This window comes from Mangifera indica, unplaced genomic scaffold, assembly GCF_011075055.1.
Source record: "Mangifera indica cultivar Alphonso unplaced genomic scaffold, CATAS_Mindica_2.1 Un_0065, whole genome shotgun sequence".
NCBI lineage: Eukaryota > Viridiplantae > Streptophyta > Magnoliopsida > Sapindales > Anacardiaceae > Mangifera > Mangifera indica.
In genome coordinates, this window is record NW_025401157.1 from 73,034 (window position 1) to 88,907 (window position 15,874).

The 15,874-nt window shown below is 33.4% G+C and overlaps 1 protein-coding gene and 1 pseudogene across 1 annotated transcript; one reads left to right on the forward strand and one right to left on the reverse strand.

The window, feature by feature from the left end:
- The first annotated feature begins 6,817 nt into the window (after window positions 1-6,817).
- Window positions 6,818-8,932, forward strand: LOC123207197 (annotated as a pseudogene).
- Window positions 8,933-9,310: 378 nt separating this feature from the next.
- Window positions 9,311-12,570, reverse strand: LOC123207214 (FT-interacting protein 1-like). Its single transcript, XM_044624525.1, has 2 exons — window positions 12,118-12,570; window positions 9,311-11,932 (listed from the first exon to the last, which is right to left on the reverse strand). The coding sequence occupies exon 2, from the start codon at window positions 11,810-11,812 to the stop codon at window positions 9,422-9,424; it is 2,391 nt and encodes a 796-aa protein (XP_044480460.1). The 5' UTR covers window positions 11,813-11,932; window positions 12,118-12,570; the 3' UTR covers window positions 9,311-9,421.
- Window positions 12,571-15,874: the final 3,304 nt, after the last annotated feature.

The window sequence follows — 15,874 nt, forward strand, 5'->3', positions numbered from 1 at the left end:
GATAGACAAAATAAATAGAATATTAAATTTCAAAACAGTAGAACTAATTTCTCTCCCCCTCACTCTTCCTCTTTTAAGGAATTCATTGTTTGAATAATCTCGTTGGTATATTTCTGACTTTGAATGAACGGAGAAGAAGAAGAACAGGAAGAAGAAGGTGGTTTGATTAGTGAAAAAGACAAAACTTGTTTGGTCCTAGGAAGAAAAAGACTAAATGTTGTGGTCTATGCATTGCTTGCTGCTTCTGCCTGCATGCTTTTAGATGGTGACTGATCCAAGATGAGATGCATGCTGACAAACTCTCTATGACATCACCCAACTCGACTCAATTGGCCGCTGTTCTCTATTTCACATATATACGTCATTATATATAAAAACTTCAAACGCTTCTTTTTCTCTCTAAAAGTATCAATTTAAATATCAAGTTCGGTGTTAAATTTTAGGTAGAACGCCATTTTTACAGTCCAGGATTGCTTTATTCATAATTTTCTTCATCCTTTATTCAAGTTTTACATACACATTTTTCTTTCACCATTAAAATCTAAACATTTTAAACATTAGTTGGAACTATAAAATGTTTTATCAGTAATATTATATACATAATTTTTATGGATATATAATAACGCGTCATTATATAATTAGATAATTAAAAATTAAAGATAAATTATACATAAAAGTAGTACACAAAAATAGCACACATGGTTTTATTATTGTTTTTTTTTCCCCATCAATTACAATATATATTATAAGATTAATATCAATTACACCCCACAAATACAAGTGAATTACTATCCTTTATAAACTTAGAAAATTCATCACTTAAACCACTATATTTGATTGAAAAATATTGAATCCTCAATCAATATTATTTCTTATGATTATAATAGTACTATTTGCTTTAATCTAGCTAAAATTGCACCACCAACAGTACAAGGGTGTGATTCTAACTTAATCTTATCGTCAAAAATATAATTTCAACTAAATTACCTTCATAGATATGATTTCAAGTTATATCACACTATCTCAAAAGTACTCTGATCGAGATGACACCTAGCATTGTTAGTGATATTGTCGTTGATGATTTTTTTCAATTTTCAATTTTAATTTTTATAATTATTAATCTTTAATTAATCTAAATCGGAGTTGAAAAAAAAATATATATATATAATAAAGTTTTTGAGTCAAATTATTTTTTTAACAAAGTAAACATTACAAAGTTAATAGATGGTATTTCATTTTTTAATAATTGTAGTATATTAGGTAACAATTTTACTAATAGAAGTAGGTAACAGGCAAAGAAATATATAGTGTTGAAATTTGAAGGATTAAATAATGTCAATGAGGCAAACCACCAGTGGGAATATATCTTTTGGGCTAAACCTGACATATGTTACTTATTTGGTCTTAAATAATGTTAGAAGCGTTTGACCGATACATTACTTATGTATCTAGATTATATATAAAAAATGTGTATATATCATTTTATTGACTTACAAAGTAGTGATGTTATTTTTATCTCTAGTTCTCTACAAAATAAATAGATAAATAACAAAAGAAAGTAGAAGTCGGCATTGCAATATACATTAAGTAGGCCTTTGGTTTGAGTAATGTTTTATTATTAAAATTGAATAATTTTTTTGAAAATATATTACTTCAAAGATTACTGGGTATAAATGATTATTATGTTTGATAAAATTTGGTAAATATAAATAATTATTATGTTTTGTTAGAGGTAATAAAAAATATTAATAAATTATTTTACTTAAATATCTTTGAATATAATTATTCAAAAATAATGTTTATATTACTTCTTATATTAATTGAAAATGAGATTATTTTTATCATAAAAAATTAATAAATAAAAATATAATTATAATAAAATCAAGATTACATTTGCAATATTTTAATATCTAATGTGAAGATGATAATCAGATTAATACCTACATTACCTATCACATCACCATTAATAATAGAAGACTACTGTAATTTTTTATTATTGACAAATCAAATAAGATAATGCAAGTAATAAAAGATAGATTGTCAAAGTAATCTTTATTAACTAGAAATCAAACACTCCTTAAATGACAGATAAAAGAGCATGACATATAAAAAGATTGACTAACTAGACTAATGTGGTAACTTACTCAAAAGGCTTATTATCAGTGGTCCAAAAAGTCAGCAATGAATCCTGACGCAGTTGATTTGATCGAATTTCAAATCAATAAAACTATGTGTATCTACTTTTGGTATACACTTAATATATGTTATCAAGTAATTATTTAAAATTAAAATTAAAATAATACTTAATTATATTATGATATATTATATATATACTTAAAAATAAATATGTATAACATTACTTATTCCAAATAGCTCTGTGACTCAAAAGGATGGCACATACACAATATAATACAAAGGGAAATTATAAAAAATAGGCAAAAGTAAGGGGGTTTAAGCAAAATTACCCAAAAAATTCAGATTAAAGCAAAAATGTCCAACTTTTGTAAAATGTCGAAACTACCCCTATATATAAACAAGTCAAATTTTCATATTTTCCATTGTGAAACTTCCACTATTACTGTGCAAATCCAAAGAAAAATCGCCCATTGTCCCACTGTCAAGCCAATTTTTGATGATTTTCTTGCTTTTCGACGATCGAAAATAGTCAAGAAGGTTAGTATATCTTCCGTAATCTTGTTTGAATCAAGTTATTGTTCATATTATTGAGATTTGAGTAAGATTTTACGGTTTGAAACTTTAGGGTTTCGATTTTGAACAATGCTTAATATGTTTTGATTCTTGGCTGTTTTCGTTGAATTTGTTAAGGGGTTTTGTGTTATAGCCTATGTAGATTTGATTTGTGTTAAAATTGGAGGCCGAAATGACCGATTTTTGGTCGAAAAATACGTCCGAAGCATTCGGCAGTCCGACAGTGGGAACAGTGGATCCCACTGTCATGACGAACACTCCCACTGTGACAATGGGTTAGAGGGGTTAAGTGACTTTTTTAAAACATTAGGGATCTGGTCGTCATAGATTAGTCCACTGTGGGCGTTTCTGAAATTTGTCATGTGACAGTGGGCTGCTGTGTGAATACCGTGGGTTGGGGTAAAAATTTGCTTTTTTGAAACTGCAGGGGTGGTAATAGATTCGAAAATTACTGAAGGGACAAGGGATAAATATTGGATCTATTTGTAATAGAAATTTTCTCAAGGGGTAAATTGATATTTTTCACATCTAGGGTTTCTCGACGTGTAGTTTTCGAATTTTATATCCTTTTTTTCTGTTTTAGTGTTTTTCAATATGTAGTTTTCGAATTTGAGATTAAGTTTTTCGATTTTTGTGCCTTTCGGACACATTTTACAATGTAATGACCTAATTTCACTCAATATTTCGGTTTTTTCATTTATAAGATATATTGACTCGTACTTTTGAATTTCAGTTTCGTTTTTTCAAATTTTACCTTTTTATGATATATCGATTCGTATTTTTCAGATTTTCGAACGATTTTTTCGATTAGTGATATTCTTATGTATTTTAACTGATAGAGTTCGAATTTCAATTCTGTTTTTTCAATTATTCACATTCTAGGGTATATCAATGTATATAATTCGAATTTCATTTTCGTTTTTTCAAATTTCATCATTTTAGAATATATCGACTTGTATTTTCCAGATTTTAAAACTATTTTTCGATTGTTGTCATTCTAGAGTATTTCAACGTATAGAATTCAAATTTCATTTCTGTTTTTTCGAATTTCACCGTTTTAGGATATATCGACTCGTATTTTCCATGTTTTGAAACAATCTTTCGATTGTTGTCATTCTAGGGTATTTCAATATTTAGAATTCGAATTTCAGTTTCATTTTTTTGAATTTCACCGTTTTAGGATATATCGACTCGTATTTTTCAAATTTTTGACTGATTTTTCGATTGTTAACATTCTATGGTATTTCAACGTATAAAATTCGAATTTCATTTTCGTTTTTTCGAATTTCATCGTTTTAGGATATATCGACTTGTATTATTCAAATTTTTGAATGATTTTTCGTTTGTTGAAATTCTAGGGTATTTCAACGTATAAAATTTGAATTTGAATTTCGTTTTTTTATTTTAACTGTTTTAAGATCCTGAAATTTTATTTTTAAAATTTTGTGATCACCTTTTTTATTGTTTTCTATTTTTCATCTTTTTATGATTTTTTCATGAAGACATTTGTTTACATATTTGCTATTTATGAATGACTTACGAATTTTGTAAATTTTCGCAGGATATTTCTCGCAAAAGAAAACGTGTTGAAGGCGGGCTACGAATCCCCGATGAGTCCAGACACTTTCGGGCAGATCTGATATGTTGTGCATAATATACAACATTATCTAGGATTACGTCTACACTGACCTCAGATCAGCTACGACTATTTAAGAGGATATGTTTCGGGTATCTTCTTTGTTTACCCGAGACCAAATTCTCTGGGATATTGATTCATGCATTTCTACTACGACAACTACATCGACTCTCTGCCAGAGACGCGTTTTGGTTTAGGATTAGTGGGGTTGATGTTTGTTTTAGCCCCTTTGACAGTTTTTGGTACACCAGAGCTGCGGCTTCCGATGCACATGATGTCTACTTCATCGGGTCGATGTCAAAAGACAGTTTTTGATGACTTGTGGTAAAGTTGTGCGAGTGGTTAATCGATGATGTAAGTTGTCTATACTATATAATTCGATAAAAAGTTTGATATATTTATCAATAACTAACACATGTGAACTTGTTTATACCATTTTATCATGTGGATTCTTTTTTGGCTTTATTATGTCGGCACCAGGACGACCACCATGCGACTGTTTCACAGTATTGGACGACTGCCCACACATTTTTCGGAGGTCATATTGAGATGACTTGGAAGAGTTGGCAAACCACACCGTTTGAGGAGTTTGAGTTTTCGGGGCTCTTCACGAGGATGGTTGAGGCAGCGTATACCCCAGGATTATTGTACAAACCATGGAGGATGGTTGATCAGGTATAGTATATATGTATTTTCATTACATTGAATTAGTTGAATTAGTTTATAATTAACTAAAATTTGTCATTGTTTATAGGTTTACATCCCTATAAACTTCCATTGCGCACATTGGGTGACCGGAGTTATAGATTTTTGTGAGTGATCAATTACAGTATATGATTCAGATGTATCATATTCGGGGAATATGGGGTCTCTTGAGCAGCGCATGCGACCGTTTATGACATTCATACCCGCGTTATTAGAGGAGACGAGTTTTTGGACCGCTTCTGGACAGACTCCACGATGTGATTCCCTCGCTTTATATCGAGCGACAGATGTCCCTCAGCAGGGATTGGGCTCCGCTGACTGTGACGTGTTTATGTTACGTTTTTTTTAGTGTTTGGCATTGTCACAGAGCATTGATTTTTTCTGAGAGTCGTCTATCTCTATGCGTCGACATTTAGCGTCACAGTTGTATTTTCACTATATCGAATAGTTGACGGATGTATATTTAGTTACATCATTGTTTATTTATCGTTTTTTATATGTTCGTATGTATATATTTATTGTATATGTGTATGTGTACGATGTACTTTATCTATCATTATATATATATATGTATTTGATTTCATTTTATATGTGATTTGAGTGATTTTACTATCAAACATCTGTCGGTATATCCTAAAATGGTGAAATTCAAAAAAACGAAAATAAAATTCGAATTCTATACGTTGAAATACGCTAGAATGTTAACAATGGAAAAATCAGTCGAAAATCTGAAAATACGAATCGATGTATCCTGAAAGGAAGAAAATCGAAAAAACAGAATTGAAATTTGAATTCTATACTTTCAAATACCATAAAATGTCAATAATCAAATAATCGTTCGAAAATCTTCAAAATACTAGTTGATATATCCTAAAATGGTGAAATTTGAAAAAACGGAATTGAAATTCAAATTTTATACGTTGAAATGTCATAGAATGTGAATAATCAAAAAATCATTAGAAAATCGAAAAAACGGAATTGAAATTCGAACTCTATTAGTTAAAATACGTAAAAATGTCACTAATCGATAAATCATTCAGAAATCTGAAAAATACGAATTGATATATCCTATAAACAAAAAAATCGAAATATTGAGCTGAAATTATGTCATTACATCGTAAAATGTGCCAAAAAGCATAAAAACCGAAAAAACAAATCTTAATTTCGAAAGCTACATATTGAAAAACCCTAAAACAAAAAAAATAGATATAAAATTTGAAAACTACACATCGAGAAACCTTAGGTATGAAAAATGTCAATTTACCCCCTAAAATAATTGATATTTTCAATTAAGTCCAATATTTATCCCTTGCCCCTTCAGTAATTTTCTAATCTATTAGCGCCCTTACAATTTCAAAAAAGTTACTTTTCCCCCCAACTCAATATTTATTTTCCATGAATAGTCTTTTTCGAATCGAATTTAGTGAGTGAGGGAGTTTATATATATGAGGGAAAGGGTAATTTTGGTATTTTAAAAAAAGTTATGGGTATTTTTGCTTAGGAATAGGGAATTTGGATATTTTTGCTTGAAACTAATGAATTTGGGCATTTTTGCTTAATGGGGGGTATTTTGGCCATTTGTTATAATTTCCCTGATACAAATAATGAGTACATTTAGAAAGGGGTATGTTTGTCTTTAGAAGAAAAAGAGTTTCAGACCAAGCTCCAATCTGTCCCATGTGGGCTTATATTGGGCCAAGAAGCCGGTTTTATAGAAACTCATGTAAAAGGTCCAAATACAAAACATTTTATTTTTATTAACAATGGTGACTGTTTAGGGTTCGAGCTCCTTTCTTCTCCAGGCTACCGTCTCTTCGGAGAGCGGCTTCAACGAAATGGCCTCGAAAATCCTGAGAAGGAGCCGAAACCCAGATATCATACGTGGCGTTGGAAAGTTTTCCAGGTCGAAGATGTACCACAAACGTGGTCTCTGGGCAATTAAGGCCAAAAATGGCGGCGTTTTCCCTAAGCACGAGACTAAGCCCGCTGTAAACGATGCGGCTGCTACCAAGCAAGAGAGAATATTACAGCTGGGAGTGTGTTGATTTTGTTGGCTGGGAGATTTATAGGCAAGAGAGTTGTTTTTCTAAAACAGCTTCCATACGGGTTGCTTCTAGTTAGCGGTGAGTGTTACTATAATATTTTTAATGGCTATTTTGAGAAATTGTCGGGACTCTGATCCGTTTTGTGTTTTTCATATTAATAGTATAATTTTTCCTAAGCTATGTAACAAAATTGATGCTGGATCATCAGAGAAATGCAATTTGGTGCCATTAATTGTCACTTTAATCAGTGAAAAGTAGCTGGCTGATCAATCCCTTTTTTCCCTTTAAAATGTTGAATTCTCGGGGTCACTTATATGCTTATCATGTTTGATCAGCGGGCATATGCAATGTCAAACATATTTTATCAGCTGGCATATGCAGTGTCAACTATATTTTATCAGCTGGCATATGCAATGTGTTTATGATGATGATAATATAAGCATTTTGTCTTAATGTGCTTTTCCATGTTTATCCCACTATTTTTTGGCGTCTAGTTATTTTTTTTTGTAACAGAAATTGTCATTTTCCTTGACTGCAACTTAAGAAGTCCTTAAAGATATTGAATTGTGTTTTTATACTCTTTGAAGAAGGAATTAAATTCTTTGATAATCTTATTAAGTTGATATTTTCATGGAATCATGTTTTCTTTAGTGATAAGACTTCTTAAGGCATTGTGTTAAGAAATGCAAAATATAAATCATTAACTTGTTCTTCTTTTTATAAACTTGTTCAGGAATATAACTTTCTTTTATGGAAGGCCTGTGTATATAATTTTATTGAATGTGTTATGCTTAGGCATGCCTTCAGTTCTTGTCTGACTATTATCATTTCTCTTTGCTTTATTGTTCTAATACTTGCATGGTTTCTTTCTTCATGACAGGGCCATTCAAGATTAATGGTGTTCCTCTAAGACGCGTAAATCAATCTTATGTTATTGCAACGTCAACTAAGGTTGACATTTCTGGGGTCAATGTGGAAAAGTTTGATGACAAGTACTTCACCAAGGAAGTTACCACAAAGAAAAAGAAGGGAGAGGGGGAATTTTTTGAGACAGAGGAGGTGAGTTATATATCCTTCATGTACTCAATACAATCCAAAGATATGTTGTTTTTGACTTACTGCTTTGTAGGTATAGGTTCAGTTCAGCAGACATCCTATGCCAACATAGAAAGATCCATGAGATAAAAGAATTATATTGTGCTACTACATTCATCTTAGCCCTTCGAAATTTGATGGTGTTAGATTTTCTTTGGAATGTTTATGAACACATGCGTTTGCGACAAATCAAATTTTTGTAAACCCCGTCACTGTGATGTCAATGACATTAAAGAAGAATGGTGGAAAGTTTTGTTGGTCTGTCGTGTTTAGCATAGTGTTTATAATTTTTCTTAAAAGCATATTCTAGTTTTGGTTTATTGAGTCCATTTTCTTTTTTTTTTTTTTTTTGGTCAATGAACTGCAGGAGAAGAAAGTGCTCCGGGATAACAAGAAAGATGATCAAAAAGTAGTTGATACTCTCTTGATAAAATCCATTGAAGCAGTTGCAGATTTGAAGTCCTACTTGTCTGCAAGATTCTCACTCAAGTCAGGCATGAAACCACATGAGCTTGTCATCTAAAGGAATTCCTCCAATTATAGTGTCAAAAGTTTTTTCTGAAATCCTTTTCATTTACATTTTTGGTGCTTTATTAACAAAGTTTTGCAAACCTAAGTTTTGCATTAGCTCGTATCATGCTATGGAATGATTTATTTAATTTATTTTTGCGGTTAAGGTGGATTATACTCTCTGAATTCATATTATTGGGTTTGTGTTCCTTATTTTGGAGCTATTCTTGCATATTACAATATCCTCTCTTCTGACCAAAAGAAGAAAATTACAGAATCCAGTCTTTCTCTGAACACAAAGTTCCGGTATGATATATTAATGAGTATATCATAAAAGCTTAGGTTGGGGACATTTATTTTTAAGTGCATGTTTTTGTTTATGATAAAACCGGCTTATGTTGAGTATTAATTTGGTAATACATCTTATTATAAGTTAACATAATTAGGTCCTCTTGCTTGCAATCAATCAAAAGCCTAATAAAAAAAATTCTGGAATGGCTTATTCAACATTGCTATTTTCCTTGGATAAAGAATGGCTTCAATCAAGGGGCTTTGTTTTTGCTGTTTTAGGAAGACATACGTAAATAATAACTGAAAGTAAGAAACAACAAAAACGAAACTACACATTAGTTATTGAATTAATATAAAAACATTCAGAGCAAATTAAAGCGAAAAAGAGAGAAAAAAACAAAAGAGTACACATCATAGTAGAGTCATTCTTTCAAAGCATGCTGTCAGCACGAGATGGTAATCTCCTGAAGAAATTGCTGGGTATGGAGGGTAGCTTAGTTCGAAATCTAGGATGTCGTAGCCAAATTAAGCCCGCAACGAAAGCAACTATCTTGAAGGGTGTCACATACAGCACGACTGCTGCAATTAGGCAGAAAATTACAAAGAGGCTGCTTGCTCTTGGGTCTCTCCAGCTCAACAGTGCCTGAAACCTCTCCCCTTGCGTTGCCATGTCTCCTACTACTGTCTGTATCCTTCCAGCCACACTTCTCAGTCTATCATACCTCATACGCACCACGTCTTGCTGCTTAGAAGTAGGAAAAGTGTCGAATTCTTCATCTAGTTCATCTAGGTGAACTGCTTCCGCCCATGAAAGTTTGGTATCCATGTGAGGAGGATGCCTTGGCCGGAATCGGTAATTCCATATTCCGATGATGAACATATATAGGAAAATTGTTGGGAGGATCAATTCTGGATAGCAAATCAGTATGAGAAATAGAACATGAACAAGAATTGTAGTTACTGGGTTCTTCCAGTAGCGCACTTCACCAAGCCACTTGTTCATAGAGATTATGCCGGAAAATAGTGAGACAATCCTGAAGAAGTTAGCTTTGCTTCTTCTCATGCTCCACATATGAGAATCTACATCCAGCATATACTCTACTACCTCTTTCCTTAGTGGTGGCTCGGCACGGCCGAGCCTCACTGCTACTATATTCATGGCCTGATACCTCAAGCTATCTAACTGGTTAACTGTGAAGGGATGTAGATAATGCATTTTGGGCAATAAGGGGTGTCCGTAGAGGTAGATCATACTTGCAAGAGATAAACAAGTAAATCTTACTGCTAATTGGAGTTCCCCCATTTTCTTCACCCCTGATGGACTTAGAACAAGAAGTGGGTAAGAGTGGGTGTAAATCCTATCTGTTTCTAGGGTTGATAGCCGGATTCTAACCTTCCCAATTCTTGAATCAAGTTTTGCTCCACTGCCGGATGCCGGTTTTTCATTTCCGCCCAAGTGGCAGTTGTCGAAGACCCCCAATGTGATCACTGTGCAAGGGTCGTAAACCTCCCAAGTGTACTGCTCGTTCCATTTGGGGTTAAAGCTTTCAAGGATTGTTCTTGTTCGCACCCACTTCAGCCCATATTTGGCAACACAATAAGCATCTGTGGTTCCCCTACCATCTCTTTGTTTCATTGGGAGGAGCCCTTGAGCGCTCAAGATGCCTACTTCAAGGATCCCGATTGGTTGCTTCCATAGCTGCCTAGCTGTGGGACGTTGGTCGCTTATATACATTGTTGATTCGTCTAGTACATGATAAGCACCCTCAAGGCAGGCTCTCAGATGAATCCTGCTGGAGAATTTGTGTTCATGCCTTTTATCTCCTTCCAAAACACCAAACCCAAATTTTTCAAGATTGAACCATTTGGAATGAACCGGGCGGTGATCCAAGCGCCTCTCAAATATGTTGAGTGGCAAATGTATCTTTCCCATAATTTCATCTTTTGCAGGTGGTACCTTATTTTCAATTGTAAGTACTAACTGTTCTTCGAATGGTTCAGCTGCAACAAAGATCAGATCCTCGTTCCAAAGAGGATTAGTGGTTTTGGTTGGACATAACTTGGTTTTGAGTATTTGGTTTCCAAGTTGAGCCTTCACAAAAGCCTGTGGTAATTGGCCTCTGTCATGGGGCTCTACATCCTGAGCTTCAATCACATTAACTCTGAGATACCACAATTTGGGTGAAACATAAACTTTTGATCGGATATTGAAAACACCCTCTCCTTTAACTGTGGCAGCATCTGAGTGCCATGCTTCAGGGAAAGCTTCATCAGCTTGTGTTCCCATCCAAACTGCAAGCATAATCTCTCCTTTCACCTTGCGATCGCCTCGACGGTCCTCTAGTCTGTACCATTGCGGTGCCAAAGGGCTATCCGGTGGAACTCTTGTGGGCACTTCGTGCATGTCAAATAGCACCCTTCCTAAGTAGTCATCTCTGGCTACCATCTCTTTGTCCCTGACAAATACTTCAAGAACTGACGATTGAATCTTGTCTTTGGAGAATGCAAAAACTTGTTTCCATTCGGGGTTTGTTTTCTTCTCGAAGTGCTGTGTTTTCCCCTTGTAATTTCCAACCTTAACTTCAACGTAAGGATCACAGTTTCCTGTCAAAGGGTTTGGGGGAAGATCTCTGGCTTTCACCACTCGAACATACAGATAAAACATCTGCTCAACAAGATCATATGTGCTTGTAGCTCTTTCACTGCTTATCCAGCCACCTGCTCCACGTATTCCTCCATGTGGCCATCGTTCTCCAAGCTGTGGCTTTGTGTCCTTCAACTTATAGTCTTCTCGTTGATGGGGAGCAGATAGCGGATTCATTGTCACTAGCTTGAAGATCCTCTGGAAGTTTCCTCCCTAAAATTTCTTCTTGCTTCAAAATCTGCAGGTTGTTTATATGTTGGATTGTGGTGACTTCTTTAATCTACCCCGCCTCTTTATCTGCAATTGCACAAAATGGAATTAGCTAATGCTGGAGCAGTAGAATCCAGCTGTAGAAACTGCAAGAATTTTTCACTGCTCTTGTAGCTTCAGTGGAAAATTATAATCATCATTAATTGTATTGATGAAGAGATTTTGCAATTTTCCAGACTCTATTAACATATGGATTGTAAAGATGAACTCACCTTCAGGATACAAGAATAACAGCTTTTGTAGCTCAAGAGTTGTTGATAGCCAGCCCCTTTATTGACTTACTCTTAAGCCATAGATTTTTCTCTTCCCAAGAAAGTTCTGAACAGTAATGCTCATTTCTTGTTGTAAGAAGCATATTTCGGCATCATGATTTTCAAGGCACTTGGAAATTTTGATTTTGATGAGTGCCTGCAGGTTCCAAAAGGGGTTTAGCTACAGCTTGAGTTTTCTTTCTTTCTGAGAGCAGATTTAATGGTCCTCCCGGTTTCATATAACTATGTGCATGCAAAAGAATCTTAATATTAAAAGGAAAAGTTAGGGAAAAATTAGTGAAGTTTTTGGTTGAAAAAGTGATATATGCCTGCATTATCAAGTGAGCTGGAGGTGTAATGTGGAAGCTATTGCTCTGTCATTTGCATTAGTGCTCATCAAAAATCATTTTATAAGTATGTGTCCACCGAATTCAAAGAGATTTGTTTCCGAAATTTACACTGGCATAAGATGATTGACAGCCCACTTGGGAGGACAAAGATAGACTTTCCCAGATTCTTTAAGATTAGTGATCTTTATTTCTTGTACTGTCAAAGATTAGTGGCCTTTATTTATTATACTGTCAAAGATAATCTTTTTAGATATTTATATACAATTTATTCTTTCTCCACTTGATGTTAAAGTATAATCTTGCTACCACATTGCTTTTTCAATTCTTTACAAGTGCAATATTTGAGAATAGTCTTAAAAGTTAATAAAATTAGTGAAGTATCAAAATTTTTATGAAAAATATTTTGATTCAAATCTTTATTATGCTTATAAAATTCTAACTTGTCTGATGCAATGATTGTAGGTTTGATTACTGTGTCCCGAATTTATTCATTCAACCAATACGAATAGAAGCCTTGATTACCAATATATATATATATTTGAGCATCTCAAGTATTTGTTGTGGAGTAGTTTTGTTTGGCTGGCCTTGTACTTACTGTGTATAGACCTTTTTTTATTTCAGTGTAGCAAATGGAAAGGGAAGAGCATAGAAAAGACTATACAAAGAAGTAAAGCAGAATGGTGAGCTTGAAGAAAAGCAAAAGCACAACGAAAAGCGTATGGGTGTATGGCCTTGCACATAAAGACTTAACCATTATTCTTCATCTTTATTCTTTATTCCCTTTAACCTAATTTCCCACTAGCAGTTCTACTTTTGTTTTGCTTAAACTAAAGGGAGAAAGACCATTTCCCATCCCTTTTTTTTTTCCCCTCTAAATGATGAAGATAATCTTGGCAAATGACTTTTGAAAATTTAATATTAATATAATAAATTAGATTACTTTTATACTTTTATATTAGTATTAAAATTACTTATATACTCTTTTATTTATCCGTCTTCATAAATCGCATTTATCAAATTCAAGATAGCTCTTATTTGTCACTGATAACTACAAACTTTGTTTCTGATCGTGTGTCATCACCCACAACACTAGAGTGACCACACTTTAGTTGGATCTTATTGATGTTGGCCCATTAAAGATTTTGAATGTCTTTATCGTGTGAGATCGAAATGACAATGTTAGATCTTGTCAATGTGATCTCTCTAAGAAAATTACATCTTCACGTCATGTGAGTTTAAGAGGAGAAGAAGGTTGGATCTCGTTGATGTTATCCGAACCATCTGACAATATATTCTGTAGCCATATGCATAAATGTTCAAATGTAAATTGTTAGCATTGCTTCCGTCAAGCACACCCCACTTCGTCTCTTAATCTGTTGCTTTGATTGATTTTGCTCTCTTCATCAGCCTCAATCTTTAATAGGTTTTTGTTGACATTGCATGTCGATTAGATAATAAACAATTAAAAAAAATTAAATAAGAAAAGAAGATAATGAAAAAATAATTATATAATTATAAATAAATTTTAAAATTATATGAATAAAATTATCTATATATCCTCTACAGTTAAAATTGACCCCAAAAAAAATTTAAAAATATGGTTAAAGTTAGAGTAAAAAAAAAAAGGGCCTAAAGGGAAATATCCTTGATGCTTTAACCCTGACCAGTTGCAGATGGCAGTGCTCTTGGCAAAGTCCTGGTAATCAGGTTCTGGATGGCAATTAATTATGTGTTCGACTTGCTTGGAAAACGTAAAGAAAAAGAGAAAACATGGCTTTTAACTTTAGTCGATATTTTCTTTCTCGGGTGTGGACTTGTCATTCAACCATATAATATAACAGTTCAAAGATGCCATGGCCATCCCATCCTATACATCTATAACCGCGATTGATTGATTGATTGATTGATTCAGTTAATATTTGATTATGGATTGTCGGCATAAATTCCAATGAAGTCTAATTTTATATGCTTCTGCAGTGTAATTAGAAGATGATACCCCTCATATTATTGGTTAGAAATGTAAGATGAAAAGTTAAAACCAGAGTGCTTCTGGTAGCCTCCATGTCCTTTAGCAAAGGATATTTAATATCAGAGAGCGGTCAACTAGGACGGGTTGGGCCACAGCCGATGGCTTGGCCCAGAGCCCGTTCATGAAGGTTTGATTTAGTATTATAATATGTTAAGCCCAATTTATAGGTCTTTCAAATCGAATCGTAAGTCTAAACATAAGATCCGTAAATCAATCTGGTATTGTTTATATAATATTAAAAATTAAATTAATTAATTAATAATTATAATATTAAAAAATAAATTTTTATTAAAATTAACGAGTCATTTCATTTAAAGCTGACCCATATACATTAAACTGGGTTATAGGTCTTATATATCTCATGGGTCAACCTGACCCAAGTACTTATTACTGCAGCAAACTTAAGACCGGCCTAGGCCATGAACACCTCTTATCAGAGTTACACTTGACTGCTTCTACTTCGGCATATATAGTCATAATACTCAGCAATATGGTAGAGTTTTACAAAACTGTAGGACTTTACTTTTGAGACTTGCAGGGAGGTTGAGGAATATGATCCTCAATATAACAGGCTCTCAACTTTTTTGTGTGCAGTCAGATTTAGATGTTGAGAGTTGAGTTGGATTTTGTTAAAATATTTTGGATCTATAAGTGTAAAAATTTAAACCTATGTTATATAAAATTAATTGATTTATATTAAAGTTTAATCTATTACACTAACATATTATTTATATTATTTTTTATTTAATATGAGATTTTTTTTCATTTTTTAACACCCTTTTTTTAATACAATTATTATAAATTATTGGATTTATTATTTGATTGAATGTGTTATCATTTGATATCCAATATTACTTTAGACTATTAAACTCGTTTTGATATTATGTAAAAATTATTAGATTCGTGAATATGGAAATCGATACTTATATTACAATATATAATATTCGTGTGCATGGAGTGCAGGAAAACTTTTGTCAATCCACATTTTACCTCATTGGCTGTACTCTACACAGAGAGCCACGGGATTTCACGTCAAGCATTAAATTCTGGTGCATTGAGTGCTGGAAAACTTGTCGATCAACATTTTACCAGAGACAGGATTTGCAAAATCAGGCTACTTCTAAGTTTTTTCTTTCAGAATCCTGGCTCCCCGGATCCCCCACCTGATGAAGACACTCTACTTGGCTTCTTTGAACAACTAGAAAGGAGTGATCTACTATTAGCCACCTCAACGTCAAGGAGATCACTCTCCACTCCATGATTGCAGCATGTATCACATGGGTTTCTACATGTCCTCTATTATTGGCATATGTGTGCTTTATTATTGTCGTTTTGATAC